This window comes from Erinaceus europaeus, chromosome 11 (assembly GCF_950295315.1).
Source record: "Erinaceus europaeus chromosome 11, mEriEur2.1, whole genome shotgun sequence".
Taxonomy (NCBI): domain Eukaryota; kingdom Metazoa; phylum Chordata; class Mammalia; order Eulipotyphla; family Erinaceidae; genus Erinaceus; species Erinaceus europaeus.
Window position 1 is genome coordinate 909,235 of NC_080172.1, and position 24,941 is coordinate 934,175.

At 50.7% G+C, this 24,941-nt stretch overlaps 2 protein-coding genes across 3 annotated transcripts in view; one reads left to right on the forward strand and one right to left on the reverse strand.

Moving 5' to 3' along the window:
• The window catches only part of ANKRA2 (ankyrin repeat family A member 2), a 240,435-nt gene that overhangs the window by 188,378 nt on the left and 27,116 nt on the right, over positions 1–24,941 (reverse strand). The gene's annotated exons all lie outside the window — the stretch shown is intronic.
• The window catches only part of ARHGEF28 (Rho guanine nucleotide exchange factor 28), a 205,956-nt gene that overhangs the window by 131,241 nt on the left and 49,774 nt on the right, over positions 1–24,941 (forward strand). The window contains exons 10-11 of the mRNA XM_060201017.1: positions 19,808–19,929; positions 21,464–21,738. Coding sequence (XP_060057000.1) covers positions 19,808–19,929; positions 21,464–21,738 — 397 coding nt within the window. The remainder of the gene's footprint in view (positions 1–19,807; positions 19,930–21,463; positions 21,739–24,941) is intronic.

Sequence of the window (24,941 nt, forward strand, 5' to 3'; positions counted from 1 at the left end):
CCTGCCTACTGAGCTTCCTGGCCATCTGCACACATGGCCCTCAAGCTTTATCTAGCTCTGCCCGGAGTGGCTTTGCTGAGAAATGCTAGTCATACTCCAGAAGAAAAGAAACACCTGCATTTGGGAGCCGTTCTTGGAGCCGTTCTTGAATCACGGGCAGCTCTTGGAGTCTCGTTCCCTTTCTTCATTCCCGTGTCCAGCGCGGGTGAGAGGAGTTAATGATTCATCAGCTCCCGGTGACCTTTTGAATAACCGTCCGAGGTGTACCAGTGCAGACTCTTACAGGCTCCCTCCCTCTCCTTTCACTCCCCTACTTGGGCTTTAATATTTACAGCCTCCCTCTCAGCCCACATGCCTGAGGAGGCCACAGCAGCGGCTGCACTGCTTCTCCCTCCCCGGTCTGTCCTGTCCGGGAGCTCTGTGCCCAGCCCATCGCCGCCTTTGCCATCACGAGGGAGACTTGCCGCTTGGCTGGGAACCCGGGAGTTCTCCCCGAGTGCCTGCTGTTGAATCTGTTGACTTCACCAAAAACAGAGACATGGATTCTGACTCAGACTCACCGTTTAATTACTCCTGGCCTTCCTTTCCCAGAGTGAAGATCCGAAGGAGGGCGTCTAAACAAGGTACATCACAGGGCCTTTTATTTCCCCCGAGACGAGTCAGGCCTCTTCCTCTTCTTGCCTTTTTCTCCCCTGGTTTCCTTCTGGAGGTTGTTTTCTGAGGAAGTACATGTTTCTACCTGTCTTGGTAAAATTCACTCTACAAATATTTTCCGTGCAGCCTTCTGAGGCCGACTCGCTGGCTCTTTCTTTCCTTTCACTTTGAGTCTGCCTTTGTGTGACATGGCGTGTGAGTAGTTCCCTTTGGAGAATGGGAGCTGAGGAAAAGGTAACTGTTTGGGGTTGGCCGAGTCAGAGCTTTCTTGACAGTGAGCGGCTGTCTTTGTGGGGTTTGCACAGAACTAGTGCAAACCCTCTTCCCTCTGCTTCTTTTGTGTTTCAGCTCTCAAATGTGTGTCAATTCAAAAAAAAATTTGTAACTAAGGAAATGTTTTCTGATCTTATCCTGATTTTTTTCAGATGTGGTAAGGAAGGGATTTTAAGAAAGCAAGTTCCATTTTTAAAAGCCTGTATAACTCCGAGGTAGTCCAGCCAGGCATCCACAGCTCTTAGCAGGAATGATCAAGTTTGCAGGGTCCCTTAGGGTCCCAAGCTGTTGGTCTGGAGCTGTGGTTAGTACCAGGGTAGCCTTATAGCCGTGACACCCCCTCTCCTGCAAGCCGCTTCTGTCGCACTGGCCTCGGGCGGGACCCGTGGACATGGTAGGCTGTGGCCTGCGGGCGGACACAGGTCTTAGCCCCCACCTGCCTCCTGCTCCATCCCTGGCCGGACTCAGCCTGTAGCAATTGTCTTAGGAGTTTTCTCAAACCGAGAATGCTATTGGGTCACCAGCCCTCTCCATACTTCTTTCTCTCTCTTTTTCCTCTTTCTCTTCCCTTCTTCCCGCCTCCTGCAGGGAGTTGGGTCCTATGTCTTGAATTCAAAGAGAAAGAAGTCTTTATTTTTCTTTTACTTTTTATTTAGTTTTTGAGTCATCTAGGTGCTTGCGTCTTTGTTGAAACTGGGATAACTCGAACCCTACACGTTGGGCAGGCCTCCCCCATTGTTAGGGCTGTGTGCTGTGGCGTGTCTGCTGTGGTGGTGTGTGCTTCATAGCTTGGGACCGTAAGGGACTCTGCAAACTTGATCATTCCTGCTAGGAGCTGTGGATGCCTGACGGGACTACCTTGGAGTTATACAGGCTTTTAAAAATGGAACTTGCTTTCTTAAAACCCCTTCCTTACCACATCTGAAAAAAGCAAGGTAAGATCAGAAGCACACAGCAAGGTCCTCAGAGGGACGTAGCAGGCTGACTCTCCAGAGCCTCACTCTAGTCATTTCTCTCTTCTATTCATGAAAAAGTCTCTCTACCGTAAAAATAAATAAAAATTAAAAAATAAAAAGACTTCTTTCTCTTTGAATTCAGGACATAAGCTCCTAAGTTTCTACAGGAAGGAAGTAGAAAAAAAATGAAATCTTTTAAAATGTGAGTTTGCAAACGGGAAAGGGATTTCTGGAGGCTATCCAGAACGCTGTCCTTTCAGAGCTGAATTCTGTCTTCTGGAGCAGAACAACTCACCTCATCACCCTGTTCTTTCCTTGGAGAAAAGTGAAAGCCGGCAGCTGTCAGCGTGCCTAGCTAGCTCGCGGGTCCTTCTTTTCTGCCCTCTGAAATGAAATAGGTGTGTGTGTGTGAGAGAGAGAGAGAGGGGGAGAGAAAGAGAGAGGGAACGGGAGAGGGAGAGGGAGAGAGAGAGGGAGAGGGAGAGAGAGAGGGAGAGGGAGAGAGAGAGAGAGGGAGAGGGAGAGAGAGAGAGAGGGAGAGGGAGAGGGAGAGAGAGAGAGAGAGGGAGCTGGAGAGGGAGAGGAAGAGGGGGAGGGAGAGGGAGAGAGAGAGAGGGAGCTGGAGAAGGAGAGGGAGAGGGGGAGGGAGAGGATGAGGGAGAGGGAGAGAGAGAGAGGGAGCTGGAGAGGGAGAGGGAGAGGGGGAGGGAGAGGATGAGGGAGAGGGAGAGAGAGAGGGAGCTGGAGAGGGAGAGGGAGAGGGGGAGGGAGAGGGCAAGAGAGGGAGAGAGAGAGAGAGAGAGAGAGAGATGGAGCTGGAGAGGGAGAGGGAGGGAGAGGGAGAGGACGAGGGAGAGAGAGAGGGAGAGGGGGAGGGCTCATGCTCTTCAGCTCAACTGATCTTGAGTGAGATCAAGGCCAGCGCAAGGAGCAAGATGGGTCGGCCATCTTGGTGTGGAGGGAACCTCAGCTGGAGCCGGTCTGCCACGCACCTAGCTGTCGGAAATGCCATCCCCAGGGGGCGTAAAGGTTCATTTAGACCCACCTGTTTTTCCGTCACTCCGTCTTAAAGCTGAATTCATTCAGCCGTGGCCATGGCGTACGGAACATGGTCCAGGGCACAGACGCCCGCCTGTGAGAGCGAGTCCCGACACAGAGTTGAGCGGCGTGTCAGCGGCAGGAGCATCTGGGGGATGCAGGGCGTGTTGGCGCTTTTGGGGTGTGTGTGTGTGTGATACCCTTTGCTTTCAACCTTGCTGTAGGTTTGAATTTATCTCAGCACCATTTTTGAAATACATTCTGGAAATACAGTTAAAAGACTCTTCAGAGGGAAGGTTATTCTGGGACATGGAGGACTGGTGTGGGGGCAAATAACAGTTCCTGAGACCATGGAGTCTGCTGTTTCTAACACCTGACAGACTAGGGTGACCATCGGCCTCATCCCTGTGTGCTTCTGCTGCCGGGCCGTGTGTGCCTGGGCCCAGAGCAGCTTAGCAGCCCGGAGAGAGCGGGCTAGTGACCAGGGCCAGCGGGCAGCCTGGAGAGTTGAGCGGACCTGCAGGGCCACTTTAGTCGCGCCCACCTCCTCAGTGCAGAGTCGGAGCTCGGTCAGCTGGAACCACAGCAAGTGGCACCGTCTCTGCGTATAAATTAAACCCGACCTGAGCGAGAGCGGGGACCTGGGCCTGAAGATGATTAACAGGTGGTCGTGGACAAGCACAGTGCAAGTGGAAATGAGGCCGGCCACAAAGACTTGAGGGCTGCCAGACAGCGCCCGCGGCTTGGTTTCAGTCAGACCGTGAGAGCCAGCGGTGCCCAGTGGGTTGGGTTAAGCCGGGGCTGGCCGGGTCGAGCCCCAGAACCAGAGACCCTTGAAGTCAAGGGGCCTGAGAATCGGCGTGGCCCACTCCCCCGACTTGCTAGACGCAGTGACGAGGAGTTATGTGCCTGTTTCATGGCCTCTCCGCGAGGCCCCGCACAGAGCTAGAGGGGAGGCGGGCGCAGGGAGTCAGGCCTGTGCCTTTGCTCAGTGCCGGGATTCCGCGTCTCCGGACACACGTAGCCCTCCAAGGACAGACCCACCCAGCGTGTCATTGTCGCGGTGACTATCATCCTTGCTGACGGCAAGTCCTCAACAAGCCGTGGCGTGAGCGGCTCAGTGAGTCGGTCACTTCATTCTTTGGTGCCTTTCTCACCGCATGCTCAGAGTGCCGGCTCTGCTCTCCTGGGACATGGTGGGGGAGGATTGCAAGGCTTGCAGTTTCTGGCTTGTTAGCAAACATCTCACTTTTTTTTGTTAAAGACCAGACATAGTTTTTCTTATTCTCTTTTTAATATTTATTTTAAAAATTTATCTATTTATTCATTTATTACTGTATAGAGGCAGAGAGAAACTGAGAGAGGAAGGGAAGACAGAGAAAGGGAGAGAGACAGAGACACCTGCAGCCCTGCTTCACCACTTGTGAAACTTTTCCCTCCAAGTGGGGGCCGGGGACTTGAACTTGGGTCCTTGCGCACTGTAGTGTGAGAGCTTACCAGGTGTGCCACCGCCAATGCCCCCTTATTCTCTGTTGTTCTCCTGTCTAGCCCCACCCATACACTGTTCCACTGCACCAAGCAGACTTCTTTTTCATCTTTCCATTTCCGATAGAGGAGGGGTGGAGAGAGGTGCAAACAGGAGAGACACCCTCACTCCGTTCCGCTGTGGGTGCTGCCTTCATGTTCTGTGCGGCCAGTGCCCTAAGCCTGGACCACGGCTCATAGTGTGTGCTCGGCCTCCTACACCTCCAGCCTGTGCGCTTTCTCTTATCCCCTTGTTGTCCTTAACACTGTTCTTTGACTCTCTCTCTCTCTCTCTCTCTCTCTCTGTCTGTCTCTCTCTCTCTCTCTGTCTGTCTCTCTCACACACACACATAGAGCATGATATGAGAATTTAGAGTTTGGCAATAGGAGAAATTCACTATAAAAACCAACTAAAAGCACATCTAGTGTTATCTTATCCTCATGCCTCCACAAAAAGAGAGGAAGGAGGGAGGGATTCAGAAGCAGCGTCCAGAGTCTGCGACATAAGCAGTGGTCGTCAAAGCCACAGCATGCCCAGAGTTTATTCCTGGGGTGCTTCCTCTCCATGGCAGCGCAGGGACAGGCTGTCCTAGGCAATAGTGGTTAGAAGATGAGGTAGGCTAGAATCCACGACCGTTCTGCTTCAAGGACTCCAGGAATGCCTGGGTTTCTGTTTTGTTGGCTTTAATAAGAGAATCAACCAAGACATGAAATGTTTATTAGGTAAAGGTTTAAAAATATAAGAACTGAATCTTGCCTAAGATTCCTATAATTGTCACTTGGATTTTAGAACTGCATCCTGTAGTACAAGGTCATGTAGACACAGGAGTGCTGGGCTGTCGTGAGTTCTGCCTGTCCTCTGTGTGAGTGACTCCGTGTAGACCCAGGAATGCTGGGCTGTCATGAGCTGCCTGTCCTCTGTGTGAGTGACTCCGTGTAGACCCAGGAATTCCGGGCTGTCATGAGTTCTGCCTGTCCTCTGTGTGAGTGACTCTGTGTAGACCCAGGATGCTGGGCTGTCGTGAGTTCTGCCTGTCCTCTGTGTGAGTGGCTCCTGTGTTCTCACCGACTCCTGCCCATCTTTGAGGTCTCTTAATGTGAAAAACTCTCTCCCCTTTTGCTAAACCGTTTGGCAGGGCTGGTGAGACAGCTCACGTAGGGGCTGTTGCCCACTTTGCTCTAAGCACAACCCTAACCCCCAGCACTCTGGGGGAGTATCTGTGCTGTGTGTCTTTCCCTCATTGCTGGTCTCTCTGTCTCTCTCTCTCTCTGAACAAGTCAGCCTCGGGCTGAAGCTCCAGCGAGCACAAGAAAGAGAAACACCAGCCAACCACCCAGTCTGCAGCTGGCACGTGAAGCCAGGCCTTGCAGAAAAGTACACCTTGGGGAGCTTAGGTCTCAGGTGCTTTTTATTTTTAAGGCTTACTATGTTTCTTTATTTATTGGATAGATAGCCAGAGATTGAGAAGGAAGGGGGAGACAGAGAAGGAGAGAGACAGACTCCTGCAGCCCTGCTTCACCACTTGTGAAGCTTTCCTCCCTGCAGGTGGGGACCAGGGGCTCAAACCCAGGTCCTTGTGCGCTGTAGTGTGTGTGCTCAACCAGGTGCGCCACCACCTGGGCCTGATCACACAAACTTTTCTACAGTCAAAGTCAAAATAATATTTAGGTAGCATTTTGTTCATTATAACCACAGCCACGAAGCTCTGATAGGCACTTTACATACATGACATCTGGGTTTTAGTATGATTTTTATGAGATGAATTTTTATTATTTTTTCTTTATTGGGGCCACTAATGGTTTGCAGTCGACAGTAAATACAGCCTTTGGTCCATGTATAATATTTCTGAATTTTCCACATGACACTCTAACCCCCACCAGGTCCTCCTCTGCCATCAGGTTCCAGGACCTGAGCCCTCCCCTCACCCCAGAGTCCTTGACTTTGGTGCAGGACACCAGCTCCAGTCCAGGTTCTGCTTTGTGTTTTCTTTTTTTTATTATCTTTATTTATTTATTGGATAGAGACAGCCAGAAATTGAGAGGGAAAGGTGGGGATAGAGAGGGAGAGAGACAGAGAGACACCTGCAGCCCTGCTTCACCACTTGCAAAGCTTTCCTCCTGGAGGGGGCGCTGGGGACTGGAACCTGAGTCCTTGTGCGCTGTGGCCTGTGCATTCAACCAGGTGCACCACCACCCAACCTGTGTTTTCTTATTTTTCAACTTAAAAAAAAATTAGTGATTTAATAATGATCAACAAGATTGTGGGATAAGAGGGGTCACTTCCATGCACCAGAGTGCCAGGCCCCATTTTTCACGTTTGTACACTCAATTATCTCTGTTCCGCACGTGAGTGGAGCCGTCCTGGAGCTGCCCTTCCCCTCCTGACCGGCTTCCCTGAGCATCACCTTCTCCAGTTCCGTCCACTTTGTCCCAGAGTGGCGCTACAACGTGGGGCTGGACTTGGCAGAGTCACCCTTCTCATTGCTGTGTTACTTTAGTGTGTGAATACACAGCTGTGCACAGCACAGACACACAGCCTGCTGTGGGCAGGGACAGACGGAGCTCTCAGATAGCTGGCCGAGGGGAGGCAGCCATGGAACACATTGAGAAAAACACTTACTTGCTTCATTTATTTTTCTCCCTTCGAATTTTTTTTTTAATTGAGGGAAGAAGGGTAAAATGTAGAATGAGATGGAGGGAAGGAGGGAGAGAGGGAGAGAGAGAGAGAGGGGCCAGAGTACCTCTCAGCCATCCAGTTCTGGGGCTTGAACCTCACACAGGCAAGGCATAAGCCCCTGGCTGCTAGCTGCCTCCCTGCGCTCAAGGTGTCTCCTCGCCCACCTGGCCGCGTGTGCCGTGTGCCCTGTGCTGTGTGCCTTGTGCCATGCGCCCTGTGCCCTGTGCCCTGTGCTGTGTGCCCTGTGCTGTGTGCCATGTGCTGTGTGCCCTGTGCCATGTGCTGTGTGCCGTGTGCCCTGTGCCCTATGCCGTGTGCCCTGTGCCCTATGCCATGTGCCCTGTGCCATGTGCCGTGTGCCGTGTGCCATGTGCCCTGTGCCATGTGCCCTGTGCCGTATGCCCTGTGTCGTGTGCCCTGTGCCATGTGCCCTGTGCCGTGTGCTGTGTGCCCTGTGCCGTGTGCCCTGTGCCCTGTACCCTGTGCCCTGTGCTGTGTGCCATGTGCCCTGTACCCTGTGCCCTGTGCCGTGTGCCCTCTGCCGTGTGCCATGTGCCCTGTGCCGTGTGCCGTGTGCCCTGTGCCGTGTGCCATGTGCCCTGTGCCGTGTGCCGTGTGCTCTGTGCCATGTGCTGTGTGCCATGTGCCGTGTGCCCTGTGCCATGTGCCGTGTGCCCTGTGCCTTGTGCCCTGTGCTGTGTGCCGTGTGCCCTGTGCCGTGTGCCCTGTGCCGTGTGCCGTGTGCCATGTGCCCTGTGCCCTGTGCCGTGTGCCGTGTGCCCTGTGCCATGTGCCGTGTGCCATGTGCCCTGTGCCGTGTACCCTGCGGCTCTTCTCTGGAGGATGCCTGGTGCCAGGGGCGGGGGGTGTGTGTGCCGCAGAGCCGCCTTGTGAAGGAAGAGGAGCCTTTTCCTGAAGGCGACGGAGCCTGCTGAGATCCCTGGGCTCACAGTGAAGACAGACAGTCTCACTGGCAGGCCCCGTCCAGAAGCTCATCCTTGTCAGCAAGGAGCAGCAGGCCGGCCGGCCATTTGCCGAGCAGTGTGGCTCCACACCCTGTGGCTCCCTGCAGGCGACACTGTCTGAAACTGCCTTTTAGTCCGGGCTAGTTGGGCTTCATCGGCCAGGTGTTGGTTAGCCCCCGTCAGAGAGAGGGGGTGCGACTCTGGCTTGTCACCCTCTTCTCGGCAGACTGCCCTCCGCCTCTTCAGCTTCTGGGAAGGACCGAGAGTTGCTTGCTCAGGGACAGAAATCAAGGCAGATACTGGCGGGCCCCAGAGAAGTCAAGCAAATTCCTGTTGGAGTTGGTGCCTTGCACTAGAGTCAAGGACTCTAGGGTGGGGGGTTCCGGTCCCGGAACATGGTGGCGGAGTGGGACCTGGTGGGGGTTAGAGCGTCCTGTGGAAACTGAGACACCTGACCCATGGACCAGGTGGCGAGCAGCCTGGTCTGTACACTGATGATTCACGGAGAGAGATGTCTTGACGTGAATCTCAGGGAAGGTCAGACTCTTCCTCCATCTGTCTCTGGGACTTTGGTGACAAACTCATGGTTACAACCCCGCCCTTTCTCTTCCTCAGCCCGACAGCTGAGGTGACATGCAGGTGGACTCAAAGTATTGTCTGTGCAGATGGTGTCAGAGCTGAGAACAAAAAACAGGTCTGGAAAGCTGGGCCAGGGCACAGAGTAGCTCCCAAACACGAGGGAAGTTAGGGTAGAAGGAACATAGAGCGTGTCGGGCGGTAGCGCAGATAAGTGAGCACGGTACTAAGTGCAAAGGACAGGCATAAGGATCCCGGTTCGAGCCCCCGCCCCCACCTGCAGGGGAAGCTTCACAGGTGGTGAAGCAGGGCTGCAGGTGTCTCTGTCACTCTCCCTCTCTATCTCCCCTACTCTCTCAATTTCTCTGTCTTTATTCAATAAAGTGGGGAAAAATGGCTGTAAGGAGCACTGGATTCCTAGTGCAGGCATCCAGGCTCAGCGATAACCCTGGAAACAAAAACAAAAATAAAAAAAAAAAAGAAGAGAAAGAAAGAACATATATAGCTCTAGAAATATCTAATACAGAATTGGGGCTCTTTTGAACTGTTTAAAAACATTTTATTTAGGGAATTGGGTGGTAGTGCAGCAGGTTAAGTGCATGGACCGGCATAAGGATCCCGGTTCGAGCCCCCGGCTCCCCACCTGCAGGGGAGTCGCTTCACAGGTGGTGAAGCAGGTCTGCAGGTGTCTGTCTTTCTCTCCCCCTCTCTGTCTTCCCCTCTTCTCTCCATTTCTCTCTGTCCTGTCCAACAATGATGACAACGATAATTACAACAACAGTAAAAACAACAAGGGCAACAAAAGGGAAAATAAATAAATTAATAAAAAAATTTTAATTTAATAACACATGAGGAAGAGTGAGAGTGTGTTTTGTGAAGGGGAGAGAGGGGGCTGGGAAGAGAGTCGTATCAGAATGCCACTCTGGTGACGCCTTAGGTTTGAGTCTGTGCTCTCTTATTTCAGGGTCCCTGCCCCTCTTCATGACTTCCTGGGTTATGGTGGGAAGAAGCTAGCAAGTCTATCTTAGGTGTGTTCCAAGGGGCCCATAACTTTAGGAATTTCTGCCTGAGTCTGATAGCTGACATGCAGGTGGGCTCAAAGTATTGTCTGGGGAGATGGTGTCACAGTTGAGAATAGGGCTTCTAGCTGGATGAGGGCAGAAAGTAGCTCCCAAACTTGAAGAAAATCCATGAATAAAATTAACTGTTGACCCCATCAATCTGACCCAGGGCCCAGGTCTGTTCCTGTTCAGCACAGGAGCCTGTGTGCCCTCCAAGTCCCCGTCAGTCTGAGCTCACAGTCCCTGGTCACAGCTGGAACATTCCAGGCTGCTCTCATGTCAGGACCCGTCTTCCTCGAGGGGCAGAGCAGGCTGACAGCTCCCTGCAGAGAGTGGGGAGTCCCCGCCATGGCTGCTCTGCAGGGAGGGCCAGGCAGCACCATCTTCACCCGCTTGCTCATATTTTGGCTACAGGTTCTTGAACTATTCTCATCAAAATCCTGCCACTTTGAGGCCTCTCCCGTTTACGCTGCTATTTGTATCATGTGCTAGTTTTTTCCCTCCCTCAAACTTTCTGTGGACGCATTTGCTTTAGGCCTTGGAAAATCACATCAAGGGGGCGAGAACTGCTGGTCACGTCTGATCACACCACAGCCCACACAGCACACATGACAGAACATCCCCTGCTAGCTCGGGGGAAGTCAGGGCACAACAGGAGTTACTTATTCATTTATACATTCGAGAGTTCTTCAAACATAAACACACGTCCTCTTTTTTTTAAAAAATTATCTTAATTTTTTTATTGGATAGAGACAGGTAGAAATCAAGAGGGAAGAGGGTGATAGAAAGGGAGAGAGACAAGAGAGATACCTACAGCCCTGCTTCACCACTTGTGAAGCTTTCCACCTGCAGGTGGGGACCAGGGGATCGAACCTGGGTCCTTGAGCCCTGTAGCATGTGCACACAGCCAGATGAGCCACCACGCGGCCCCAACACATGTCCTCTTGAAGGCTGCTTTGTACAACTGTAATTGGGAATGAGAGCGCGGACAGATGTGGGAGAGATCTGGTGTTCTGTGAGGACTGTGGTTTCTTTTCCCCCTCTCCCCTCTCCCACCTCCTCGCAGCCTCCGGTGTATCGCCAAGGGAAGTACTTTTCTCCTCCTCCTCCTCCTCCTCCTCCTCCTCCTCCTCCTCCTCCTCCTTCTTCTTCTCCTTCTTCTTCTCCTCCTCCTCCTCCTCCTTCTCCTCCTCCTCCTTCTCCTCCTCCTCCTCCTTCTTCTTCTCCTCCTCCTCCCCCTCCCCCTCCCCCCTCCTCCTCCTCCTCCTCCTTCTTCTTCTTCTTCTTCTCCTCCTCCTCCCCCTCCCCTCCCCCTCCTCCTCCTCCCCCTCCTCCATAATTAGGCCTCTGAAGACAGCAGAATAGATGAGCTATTTGGAACTGGCTTTAGAGGACCAATTGTGACTTGATACTCAGCTGAAGTTTGGAACTAGTGCTGAGGCAGCGAGCGGAGGGACAGGTACAGCCCAGCAGGCCTGGAACCTCTTCACGCCTGCCTCTGTTGACAGGACTGGCCCGAGGTCAAGAGGCCTGACCTCACCACAGGGCTCACTGCTCTTCCTACTGACCCCAGGAGGGTGAGGTAAGTTCTGGGGATGAAGTTGGCACTGGGGTAGACATTAGAGGCTGCCCAGGTTGGTGCTCTGGGTTCCCCCAGACTGTACCTCTCGGTGTAGACTGAAATGGCCAGATGAACAGCAGTTTAAGTCTGACTGGCAGGAAGTTCCGAGCCAGAGGGTACTTTGGGGGTCAGGATGGATCCTCTTTAACCTCGAGTCCAGCTCGGAGAGAAAGGCCCGGACAAATATCAGGACGCACCCCGGAGAGTCCCGAAATCTGATGAGGCAAGTGGGAAATGGCAGCCGACCACTTCTGGAGCACAGACCTAACAGTCAGCCAGTCTTTGCATCTTTCTGGTGGTGAAAGGGGACAGTCACGGCAACTGCAAAGGAGGACAGAGCTGCCCTTTACTGGGAGGGGCAAGTGTGGGCGGCCAGTCAAGAGTTCAGTCCTTGCTGGCCCACAGAGACTCAGGTGCCTGGTCTGCTGAGAGGTCAAGGCCTGAGAGTTGTCACCATGAAAGGTGAGTGGTGTCACTGAGCGGGTGACCGGAGCTAGTGAGCACCGTGAAATGGACAGTAAAGGGGCTTGTGGACTGGGCCTGGAGCCGGATTACCCCACCCTCATCCAGAAGATGCCAACGATGGAGGAGGGCAGAACAGGGAGGAAAAGGGGGCAGGACTGCGTCCCGCTGGGCCCTGAGTAGGAAGGGGTGCGACCGCGGGGTGCTGGACGCACAGTCAGAGGACCAGGTCGGACCTGCAGCCTCTCATGGCCCAGAACAGTCCTCCGAGAAGCACTAGTCTTGCTCGTAAGTTCCTCAGTGTTAAAGATATTTTAACAAGGGGCAGGCAGTGGTGCACCTGGTTGTAGGCACATACTACAATGCACAGGGACCCAGGTTCGAGTCCCCGGTCCTCAGCTGCAGGGGAAAGCTTCACGAGTGGTGAAGCAGATCTGCAGGTGTGTCTCTCCCTCTTTATCTCCCCCCTCATTTCTCAATTTCTATCTCGATCAACTAATTAGACATTTAGAAAATATATATTTTAGCAAGCAAATGTCACGGAGGGGGTCACCTTAGATTCTTCTTCTAGCGTTTGCCCTTCTTCCATAGCCAGTCAACAGCGTCAGGTTGAGCCTGATGTCTGCTTGTTGCTGGCTTTGAAAGTGACTGGAATCCATGTGGATTCAGTCGGCTAGGAAGGATCGTCAGTTTCCCCGATAAGTGGGTACTCACGGGATGCACCACGAGAAGGTCGATCCAATGCATCCCTCACCTTAGATGAGATCTAAAACACTAGATTTTGTCATTGGAAGGTTGTGGGTGATGGCTGTGGGCTCTGGTTTTGCTGGGTCCTGGGAACTCTGAGGGCGTCTAAAATAGATTTTGCCTGTTTACTTGGCAGCTCAGTAAACTCTTCTGCTGTCTTTATATACTTCTGGATTTAAAACAAAACCAAATGAATGGACGAATGAGGGAATGAACGAGGGAATGAATGAGGGAGGGAGGGAGACATCGCACTGAAGAGGCCCTCTCCTGACTTTTGCAGGCAGGAGCTTGGCACCCAATGTAGGTCAAACCGGGTCAACAGCAGTCTGTAGAAGGCTGACTTCGCCGGGTTTGTTCATGTCTGGGTGTGGGTCTCTTACATAACGAGCAACTCGGCCACATTCCGCCTTTGCTACCAAGCCCATACTTTCTGGAAGGGGGAGTTAGAGTCCACTAGAAACCAGGTTGCAGGGCCCAGGGCTCTTCTGTGGCCTTAGCTGTTCCTGCCAGATTTTGGGCAGCTGTGGATGGTAGAGAAAAGGGGCCTGTCCCTTCCTCCTGTGTGTGAATCAGCTGACCTTCAGCTGTCTCCTGTGAGCCTGACTAGAACAACTGCACAGCTCCAGGGGTCCCATTACGAAGCATCGAGACGCAGGGGAGGGATGTTGGGGATCCCGAGTGACTGCTCGGCCTCTAGGCACTTGCAGAGAGGAGCTGGCCCCTGGCCAGTCCACGTCATCCTGTTAGAACACCCTCATTCCTAACCCTCCCTCTGTTCTCCAGAGACGCTGTCTCCCATTGTCCGACTCTAGTCTGTCTGTCCCGCGGTCACACACTCTGCCAGCTTCTGAATCACTTGTTGGAGGTGAACTTTACTTTATCGGCCCGTCTGTGTGCTTTTTCTTCTCTTGGTTTCCCTGTTTCAAGTGGATTTTTCAAACAGTTCCCTTCTCCTTTGTTTTTAATTTTAAAATTTATTTTGGCTCGAGACAGAGAAGTCGAGGAAAGGGGAAGAGAAAAAGAGACGCCTGCAGCCCTGCTTCACCACTCGTGAAGCTTTCCCCCTGCAGGTGGGGACCAGGGCCTTGAACCCGGGTCGTTGTGCACTGCGATGTGTGCGCTCAGCCAGGCGTGCCACCGCTAGGCCCACAACTTTTCCCAGCTTCTTAAGTCTGAAATAAAGGAATTGCAACATCTGAGAAACTCCGCAGAGCACGTGGGTGTTGTGTGCATTCTGGCTGTTTTGGGTTGGTTTCAAACAGGTACATTCAAAACAAAAAGTGAAATTACCCTTTTTAAAAATAGAATCAAAACTAGATAGAAAAACTGTACAGTCTATTTGTACAAAGATAACAGTAACACAGTACTTGTGTTGGTTTGTTTCCAGTTGCTAAAAGGTGAATCATTTAATCTGGACAGCAATTCTGAGCTCGGTATGTGATTAAGCCTGATTCCCACCTCCGGAAGTGGTGTACAGACAAGTTCAGTGACCTTCCCAAGGCCACACGGCCAGTAGTGTAGGGTGACCCTGGGACCAGACAGCCCGGGACTCACGCTCCTAACTATTGTTGCACATTATTTAGTTTTCCCGGATTTAAAATGTATGGCTGTTTGGATCAGAGATGTTTGGTTGCTTTTATGTTTTATCTAAAAACATTGGTTTGGGGGAGTTGGGCAGTAGCACAGCGGGTTAAGCGCATATGGCACAAAGTGCAAGGACCGGCATAAGGATCCCGGTTTGAGCCCCCCCGGCTCCCCACCTACAGGGGAGTCGCTTCACAGGTGGTGAAGCAGGTCTACAGGTGTCTGTCTTTCTCTCCCCCTCTCTGTCTTCCTCTCCTCTCTCCATTTCTCTCTGTCCTATCCAACAATGACAACATCAATAACAACAATAATAACTATAATAATAAAACAAAAAGGGCAACAAAAGGGAATAAATAAATATTTTTTAAAAATAGGTTTACCTGTTATTAAAAACATGAAAGCATACATGTAGCCTTGATTCCACCAAAAATAAAGTTATTGCTATCTGTAAATCTCAGAATTTAATTTAAGGTTAAGCAGAACAGCCTGTGAAACAACACTGAAGTCATCACATATGTTTATTAACCAAACTTAGGAGAATTTTGATTTTCAGAGTCTTCAGGTAAGAGAGGATGACCCTCTTTTTGCAGTAAATGGTATCATTTCCCTCCCTCCCTCCCTCCCTCCCTCCCTCCCTCCCTCCCTCCCTCCCTCCCTCCTTCCTTTCGCCTCCAGGGTTACTGCACTGCTCCTGGAGGCCACTTTTTCCCATTGCTGTTGTTGCTGCATAGGACAGAGAGAAATCAAGAGAGGAGGTGAAGACAGACAGGGAGAGAAAGACAGACTCCTGCAGACCTGCTTCTCCAGTGACCCCCTGCAGGTGGGGAGCTGGGGGCTCGAACCAGGATCCCTGCACCCGTCCCTGTGCTCACCATGTGCACTTAACTCGGTGCACTACCTACCGCCTGCCCCGCATCATTTTCTGAAATACTGACCTCGATGCGATTGTATCATCTTTTACTTTGTTTTATGGCTTGACTATGATTTCCTTGTAGGTTTCTGATTGACTACATAGGTCAGTTGGTTTAGTTAAAAAAGATTTGTTTTTCTATATCAGAGCACCTCTCAAGCTCTGGTTTCTGGTGGTGTGGGGGGCTGAACCTGGGACTTCAGAGCCACAGGCATGATAGTCTTCTGCAGAACTGTTATGCTGTCTCTCTACCCCCCAGTCAGCTAAGGTTTATTTTTGGAAGAAAAGTTAAATGCAAGTGATTTTTACTTGCATAAGTTAGATGAGAAGTTGTCTCTGGTCTGGCTGATTTTTGAGCTGTGAGGAGCTTCGAGTGTTAGAAAAAAGGCAGTTGGGTGACTAATCAGAGGATTCTTTGGCAGCAAACAATCTGGGGCAAGACTTCAATTGATTCCATGCCCTTGAAGTGAAACCCACTACTCGCTGATAGCTCTTTTATGGACTATGTGAGTTCCTAGTTAGTTGCCATTAAGTCTTCATTTTCCAGTACAGAAGTGTTTAAATAGAGGCCCAGGAACAACCTTCAGAAACACCGGTGGCTTATAGTCTGTGAATTCTGACACAGCAGAACAGTCAAGCTGGCTGAATGAATTTTGAGGACCCTGTTAAGTTATTTATGATAGATTTTTTTCAAAGATGCTATAAAATGATAAATGAGCAAGTATTTCTTCAGAATGCATTGAAATATTTTATCAGATTCTTGATTTATAACCTTTGGAACGAGCTTTATTTCATGATATTAGACTGAAAAAGGATCATACCGACCGTAGAGATTATACTTGTGCTTGTGGACTTGATATACTACATTGCTATCTAAATAAAATGATTTTACTCATGACAACAGTCCTGCAAGTCAGTATTCCCTCAGTCAAGTGACACTGAAGTTGAAAAAAAATAAAAGATAAATTTTGCACCATAAAATAAATAAATAGGGGCCGGGTAGTGGTGCACCTGGTCGAGCGCACATGTTACAGTGCTCAAGGGCCTGGGTTCAAGCCCTCGCTCCCCACCTGCAGGGGGAAAGCTTTGCGAGTGGTGAAGCAGGGCTGTGGGGGTCTCTCTGTCTCTTTCCTTCTGTACCTCCCCTTCCCTCTTGATTTCTGGCTGTCTCTATCCAATAAATAAATGAAGATAATAAAAAGTTAAACATAAACAGTTTAAAGGTGACGTGTATGTAAGATAATTTTTTTCATCTACATTGTGAGGTTTTTCAAGAAGTTTTGTGAAAGCCTGACTTTGGTCTCCTGTGGGGAAGTGGTGGATTTAGAAACTGCAGCCTGGTCGCTCTTGCAACTCTTTTCTCTTTGTGACTTTTGTAATGTTATCCAGGACTTTCTACAAAAGAGTGAAGGTTTTTATATATATTTCTGACAGAAGAGTACACTTACTAGCTGTCTTTGGAATTTCATTTTTTGATTCACTGTCCCAGGCTCCCTGGATATTTTGCTGCACAGTGAGGAGGTGTGTCCTTCCTGATTCCCCCTCTATTCCTCTGCAACCCACTCAGAAGAGCCCAGTAGAGTGGTGGTGAAGATGACATTTGCTCTGGGGACAGCTTTTCACCTGCCCCTTTTAAGTCATCCACAAAGTGTAAGGACCGACGCAAGAGTCTGGGTTCGAGCCCCTGGCTCTCCACCTGTGGAGGAAAGCTTCACCTGTGGTGAAGCAGGTCTGCAGGTGTCTATCTCTCTTTCTTCCTCTCTGCCTCCCTCTCCTCTCTCAATTTCTCTCCATCCTGTCCAATCAAAACTGGAAAAAAATGGTCGCCAGCAGCAGTGGATTCATAGTGCTGGCATCAAGTCCCAGAGACAAGCCTGGAGGGGAAAAAAGAAAGGCATTCGCAAGTGTCTGTGGTCAGTATTAGCTCAGCACACTGTAATTCACGTTACTAACCTTTACTTCTGCTGAAAATGAGAGAGATTTCTACTTGCTCCTGTGGCAGTAAGAATGTGATGGTTGGCAGCACTTCCCAAGGCTGGCTGTGTGTCAAGCGCTTGACATGTCTGAACTCAGTCCTCTTAACCACAGCACGAGGAAGGCATCGTCCTCACCCACTTTTATGAATGAGGAAGCTGTAAAGATATAGGAGATTAATCCAACCAAAGTCACAGAAAAATGAGACTCTCCCAGAAGAGCAGGATGAGTACGGGATGATCTCACTCACAGATAGAAATTGAAAAATAAGGGGAGTCGGGCGGTAGCGCAGCGGGTTAAGCGCCAGGTGGCGCTAAGCTCAAGGACCGGCGTCAGGATCCCAGTTCGAGCCCCCGGCTCCCCACCTGCAGGCAGGTCCCTTCACAGGCAGTGAAGCAGGTCTGCAGGTGTCTGTCTTTCTCTCCCCCTCTCTGTCTTCCCCTCCTCTCTCCATTTCTCTCTGCCCTATCCAACAACAACGACATCAATAATAACAACAATAAAACAACAAGGGCAACAAAAGGGAATAAATAAATAAATAATAAAATAAAAATATTTAAAAAAATGAAGAAATTGAAAAATAAGAACAGAAAGGGAAACAGCAAACAGAACTTACACTGGAGTTGGTGTCCTGGTGGAGGTGGGGTGGGCGAAGGTTCAGGTCCTGGAACATGACGGCGGAGGAGGACCTAGTGGGGGTGGAATTGTCCTGTGGAAAACTGAGACGTGTGGCACATGGACCCACGGTTGTATTTTACTGTAAACCATCCATCCCCCAATAAAGAAAAGAAGAAAGAAAAACGAGGTCTCCTTTACCTTCAGCTCTGGAGCTGAGGTGATCCCCACAAAGTAACATCTCCAGCCTCAGTGAGTTGACTTTGAACAACCTTGTTGTTTGAAACAGAGTTGAGGATGTGAGGCAGTGAGCACTTTGCCTCCCAGCTGACGCCTTTTCAGCCGACAGAGCAGGGCCAGACTGTCGCCTTGAGCCCTGCCCTAGAGTGTCACGGAGTGTCACGCCTCCAAGTGACTGACGCGAATGCGTGTTCATGCTTACGGTTTTGTAAAAGTCACATTCCAGAGCTTCGTATGAGAAAGAGAGAGAAGCCACCGCGTCACTCTGGCATGTGCAGGCTTGGACTGGGAGCCGCGGTGCCTGAGTTTAGTACCTTAGCAGAGGAGCTCGTTCCCCAGCCACAGTGGGGATGGGGACTGGCCTAGACAGAGGGTGTAGTGTATCATGCTCTGAGCCCCAGCTGGCCACCTCCTGGGAGCCCGTGAAAAGGGGCAGGTTTGTGAGGGTGTCCCCTCCTGCATCTCTTCCTCTCTCCTTTTACTGGCTGTGTGGAGGGGGAGCCCGTGCTCTGGAAGCTACAGGCATGAAGTCCCAGTGAAGCCTTTGTTGCATAAAACAAAATACAAAGGAAAATAAACTGCAGGCTGAAAACTAAATTGATCTTACTAAATTTTCTCATGGTGTGCCAGATGTGGACACTTATTTATCTACCTAGAACAATTCAGATTATTTTAAAGAAAATATTTATGTTATTGGTAGACATGTATATGTGTATATACAGAGAGAGCAAGGAAACACAATTCACCTCTGGCTTATAGTGGTGCCAGGCATTGAACCTGGGACCTCAGAGCCGCAGGCACAAAAGCCTGATATGCTACTGCTGGTGTTATTTCCCTGGTCAGAACTATTTATTCTTTTTTAAAATTTGATTCTTTTTGCCTCCAGGGTTATTGCTGGGGTTCAGCACCTATACTAGAAACCCGCTGCTCCCTACACCCATTTTCCCCATTTTATTGGACAAGACAGGGAGAAATTGAGAGGTGAGGGAGAGGTTGAGAGGGAGAGAGAAAGACAGACCCCTGAATACCTGCTTCACTGCTCATGAAGCGTCTCCAGCTCAGTGGGGGACAGGGGCTCCCAGCCCTGGTCCTGCACATGGCGACATGCGTGTTAGCCGGTGTACCACCACCTGGCCCAGGGCTGCCTGCTTGTTTAGTTACTTATTTATTTAATTTATTTTCCCCAGAGCACTGCTCAGCTCTGGTTTGTGGTGGTGAGAAGGACTGGACCTGGGGCTCTGGAGCCTCAGGCATGAGAGCCTCTTTGCAGAACCTTTATGCTGCCCCTGCCCCATTTACCACTTTTTCTTTTTTTAAGTTAAATTAAATTAATTAATTTTAAAAAGGAGACATTAACAAAACCATAGGATAGGAGATGTACAACTCTACACAATTGCCACCACCAGAACTCTGTATCCCATCCCCTCTCCTGATAGCTTTCCTATTCTTTATGCCTCTGGGAGCATGGATGCAGAAGGTGGGAGTTCTGGCTTCTGTAATTGCTTCCCCACTGAACATGGGCATTGACAGGTGGATCCACACTCCCAGCCTGTCTCTCTCTTTCCCTAGTGGCGCAGGGCTCTGGGGAAGCGGGGCTCCAGGACGCATTGGTGAGGTTGTCTGCCCAGGGAAGTCTGGTCGGCATCATGCTGTTATCACTTATTCTTTATGAAGGTTTTAGAGTCTGTTTGCAGAACCTTTATGCTGTCCCCCTGCCCCATTTACCACTTTTTCTTTATGAAGGTTTTAGCTTGTCAAGGAATCTGGATGGAGAGGTGAAAATACTTTCATGTCAGCCCTAAGATGTGAACACAGACAGATGCATTTTTTTTTTTTTTAAATCAGCGTCGGTGGTTTCCTTATGGTGAGATTAAGAAAGTAAAGCTTGGCTGCCAGATAAATCCTTCCTTTATATGTCCTGTTTTCCTAGATCACTCCTTTGATGTCCTCAAAAAACCCAAGCAGCCCTCCACATTCCTTGCGGTAGGACCGCTTTCTGACAGGCTGAACGGTGATGATGAAGTCTACGCTAACTGCATGGTTACAGACCAGGTAAGCCAGGGCTGAGGGGAGCCGGCCCGTCTGTGAGACAGGGTGCAGTGTTCAAACCCCGGTCCCCACCTGCAGTGGGGAAGCCTTTCGAGTGGTGAAGCAGGGCTGCCGGTGTCTTTCTGTCTCTGTCCTTCTCTCTCTCTCCCCTTCCCCTTTGATTTCTCTCTGTCTCTACCCAATGAATAAATAAATAAAAGTTAAAGAATGGTCTGAATAATAGGATGGTCTGCAGACACTGTCCACAGAGGCGGATGGCAGGAGGTCGCCACTGGGGCCCAACTAGAACATGAAATCTGGGAGACCAGTGTCTTCTCTACGGTTCTGAAAAGTGTGTCTGTGATCTGATTAAGTGAGATTTATAGTCAAAGCCAGCAGCCGAGTTTAAACCTGAAGCCAGGCTCATACGATGCCGTCACATAAATCCCGTGTTTGGTCCTCACCACACACCGATTACATGCGCTATGGTTCTAGAGCTTTGTCACTGAAACAGAAAGGTGTCCTGTTTCAGGGAGGTCGTGACCTTCAGAGTCTCTGTCCGTCTCTAAAGAGATGGCTGCTTTGTGTGTTATTCCCTAGAAGTCACGGTGCTGTCAGCCACAGGGGCAGGATTGTAACAGAAAGTTACTGTCACAGAAACTGCTCTGAGAATGATTTGAACATAATATGAAGTCTGCACACTGTGACCCGGGCTCCAGGCTGCACCTGTCTCCGGGTGCCTCTGCTCCCATTTTTCCAGTGGGAACACAGACCACACTTCGTTTTTCTTAGTTTTGGTATATCCCTGCAAATACTTACAAGTTTCATCTCCATAGAATTCTAAGCGTTTGAAAATACATTGGAAATGTGGTCCCTTATGCCCCCAAACTCTTAGGTGCATTTTCCTAACACTATAGCCAAATACTGAGAAAGCTCAGGAAGTGGTTGCCGAAACAGTATCGTTGTGTATCTGTAGACCTGACAGGTTTTCTCTCAAACTTGAAAACATTTCCATGTTCTCTAGTCAGTGGCTCATAAAATGTTACAGGTCTGACCAGCGTCTGGCTTTATGATAAAGAATAATTTTATAAAGCATTCAATTGGACTTTTTTGTGTGAATTGTAGCAGCAAAATGAATAAACATAATAGAATTCTTTGTTTACAGAAGATGAAACAAAGCAAAGAAAAAATAGGGTTAAGCGCAGGTGGCACAAAGCACAAGGACCGGCAATCATAAGGATCCTGGTTTGAACCCCCGGCTCCTCACCTGCAGGGGAGTCGCTTCTTCACAGGCGGTGAAGCAGGTCTGCAGGTGTCTGTCTTTCTCTCCCCCTGTCTGTCTTCCCCCTGCTCTCCATTTCTCTCTGTCCTATCCAACAACAACGACAGCAACAATAACTACAACAATAAAAACAATAAGAGCAACAAAAGGGAATAAATATTAAAAAAAAAAAGAAGGGACAGTAAGGAGAAGATGATGAAGTAGGGGCCCTTTTATACCTAGCTAACCGTCTTTCTGCTTGAGCTCTATTATCAGCGTTTCTCTTTGAATGACCAGGTTGGAGACTTAGACACGAGTCATATTAATATAGAGGGTCTTGCTGCGAATGCCTCTGAGTCCCCGGGCTCCGCGCTCGGCCCGCAGAGCTGCAGGCAGAAGCTTCCAACGGAAACCGGCGCCGGCCTGTATCCACCGAAGGAGACCAAGGCAGCGGCGCCGGACAGCGGAGCCCAGCAGCCTCGCGCCTCACCTAGCTCGCGCGCTCCAGACCTGAGGCTTCCTTTTGGCCTTCCTGGATCTGACAAGGAACAAAGTCATGTAAAGAAGAGAAGGTAAGATGCCACATTCTGGAGCGAAAGCAGGCACTCCTCTGTGACTGCCTGGAGAGCAGTGTCACCCTTTACACTGCGCCCCTGACTGGTGCTTGCACATCAAAGCGCCGCCACGTTTAGGTTTCTGTATGGCTGCACTGGAGAAGAAGCTCTTTGAATCAGGGAATAGCTCAGCTGGCTGGCAGAGTGCCTCTCTCCCTCCGTGCCTGAGGAGCTGGGCTTCGGGCCCAGCACCCTGGGGCGCCTGGCTGGCAGAGAGAAGGGCCCAGGGGTGGAGAGGCAGGACTGTGGCATCTCCTCCCTCTGCCTCTGTTCCTCCCTGCACTAAAGAAATTGATGAATAAACAACAACAATAATACCAGTACCGGGGGGCACTGTAGTTGTGCATTCCTGGCACCCCCAATGTAGAAGTAAAAGACTTTCAGGATAGCTGACGGGCTGGTGGTGGTGTCCACTGATTGCACACAGCGCAGTGCGCAAGGACCCAGGTTCCAGCCCCGCCTCCGCGTGCAGGGAGGAAGCTTCGAAAGCGGTGGCTCAGGGCTGCAGGGGTCTCTCTTCCACTCCACTTCTCTGTGTCTATCAGAAAAGAGAAACATGAAAAGAAATCTGACGAAAGTATCATCGAGGGGCCATCAGATGTCATTTCACACCCCAGGTACACGATGACCAGAGCGTCTAAACGCTGCCAGGTTTCCGCGAGTGCGCACAGGAGGGGCGGGGGGGAGGTCTGGGGAGGGCGGGGGGGCGGGGCGGGGGCGAGGCGGGGGGCAGGGCGGGGGGCGGGGCGAGGCGGGGCGGGCGGGGTGGGGAAGGTCGGGTGCAGGGCGGGCGGGCACATTGCGTAAACGCTCATAGTTCTTGCCAAGGACCTGCACAAAACCCCGGTGGAGCCCCTGGCTCCCCACCTGCACGGGGTCGGGGGGGGGGTCCGTCATGAGTCCTGAAGCGGGTGTGCGGGTGTCTCTCTGTCCCTCTCCCTCTCTATCTTCCCCATCTCTCTCTCAATTTCTCTGTCCTGTCCAATAAAATTGAAAACAATGGCCTCCAGAAGCAGTAGATTTGTAGTGCTGGTACGGAGTCCTAGTGATAACCCTGGAGGGGAAGACAGAGAGAGAGGGAGAGGGAAAGGGAGAGGAGAAGAGAGGGAGAGAGAGAGGGAGAGGGTCAGGGGGAGGGAGAGAGGGGGGAGAGAGAGGAGAGAGAGAGGAGAGGGAGAGAGAGAGGGAGAGGGTCAGGGGGAGGGAGAGGGAGAGAGAGAGAGAGGAGAGAGAGAGGAGAGGAGAGGGAGAGGGAGAGGGTCAGGGGGAGGGAGAGGGAGAGAGAGAGGAGAGGAGAGGGAGAGAGAGAGGAGAGAGGAGAGAGAGGAGAGAGAGAGAGGAGAGAGAGAGGAGAGAGAGAGAGGAGAGAGAGAGGAGAGGGAGAGAGAGAGGAGAGAGAGGAGAGAGAGAGAGGAGAGAGAGAGAGAGAGGAGAGAGAGAGGAGAGAGAGGTGAGAGAGAAGAGAGAGAGGTGAGAGAGGAGAGAGAGAGGAGAGACCGACCTCATGTGAGGAAAGCCAAGAGAGAGAGAGAGACCCACCTCATGTGAGGAAAGCCGAGAGAGAGAGAGAGAGAGAGAGAGAGAGAGACCCACCTCATGTGAGGAAAGCTGGCACCGGCACCAACAGCCCCGGGTGTCTGCTCGCCTGCAGCCAGGACAGCCGCCCCTGCCCCTGTGAGGATTGTGGTGGTGGCATGTACAGACTGGAATAGTGACAACAGTACGAACAAAGCCAGCTTTTGTCGGTTAGGGAACTTGAAATGGTTTTTGCGAGGTAGAAATGATTATCTGGGGAAGCAGTTCTTTTAATTAATTGATGGATTGATTTTTTCTCAGAGCACTGCTCAGCTCTGGCTGATGGTCGGGCATGAGAATCTCTTTGAATAACCATTATGCTATCTACCCCCCCCCCCATCCCTACACAGTTTTAAGAGGAGAGATTCTGATGAGGAAGGAGAAAACAAAAACTGTGCTTCAGTGCAAATGCCACTAGAAACTGGACGTGCCCCAGAGACAGCCGAGCCTGTTAATCCACCAGCCGGCATTGCCTGAGGCTGCAGGTTCAAGACCGGCACCACCTTGTGCCAGGGCTGAGCTGTGCTCTTCCCCTCTCTATTGCTGTCTTTTTTTTTCCTGAGTATTTTTAAGTTTTCTTTTAACGAGGTAGACAATAGAAAGAAGGTGGTGTGGAAAGTCCTAAACAAATAAAAATGGAATCACCTTAAGACCTAGAATACCACTCTTGGGCATTCATTGACCCAAAGGACACACAGACACTTATCCAAAGGGATGTGTGCTCCTGCGTGCTCACAGCCGCCTTCCTCAGTGCAAAGACTAGAAGCAGCACAATGCCCACTGACAGTTGGCTGGGCAAAGGAGCTGGGGATATGCACTCCATTAAATACTGCTCTGGCTAGAAAAAAGGATTTGGGGACAAAGTGGATGAAGCTGGAGGTGATAACACCTAACAGTAAGTAGTCTTACTTATGTGGACTCCAGAGAAAAGGAGCACAGCCTGAAAGCAATCAGCCCCTTCTCCCTAAACCAGAAGTAAACGGTCTCTAGGACATTGTGAGAATCATGGCAACCACCACTGGAAAAGTGAAGACACAGGGCTTTGGTGCTGGGTGTGGTCTGGTGAACTGTACTCTGCGACCCTATAGTCCTGTAAGCCCTATTAACTGCACAAAAATTAAAAAATAAAATGACATTACAACCCTCAAATAAAGAAGTAAAAATAGAAGGGGAGAGAGAGATGGAGAGAGAGATATGGAGAGAGATATGGAGGGAGATATGGAGGGAGATATGGAGAGAGATGGAGAGAGAGAGATGGAGGGAGATATGGAGGGAGAGAGAGAGAGAGAGACACCAGAGCCCTGCTCAGCTGTGGCTGATGGTGGTGCTGAGGATTGAACCTGGAACCTCAGAGCCTCAGGCAGGAGAGTCTTTTGCAGAACCATCATGATCTCTTCCCAGCCCTAAATCTTTTATTTCCTTTTTGTTCACTCTCTCATTTATTTATTGCCAGGGCACTGATCAGTCTGGTTTTTATGGTGGTGCAGAGATTGAACCTGGGACCTCAGAGCCTTGGGCTTGAGAGTGTTTTGCAGAACCATCACGACCTCTCCCCTCCTCCCTTTTTTGTATTAGTTAAAATCTTT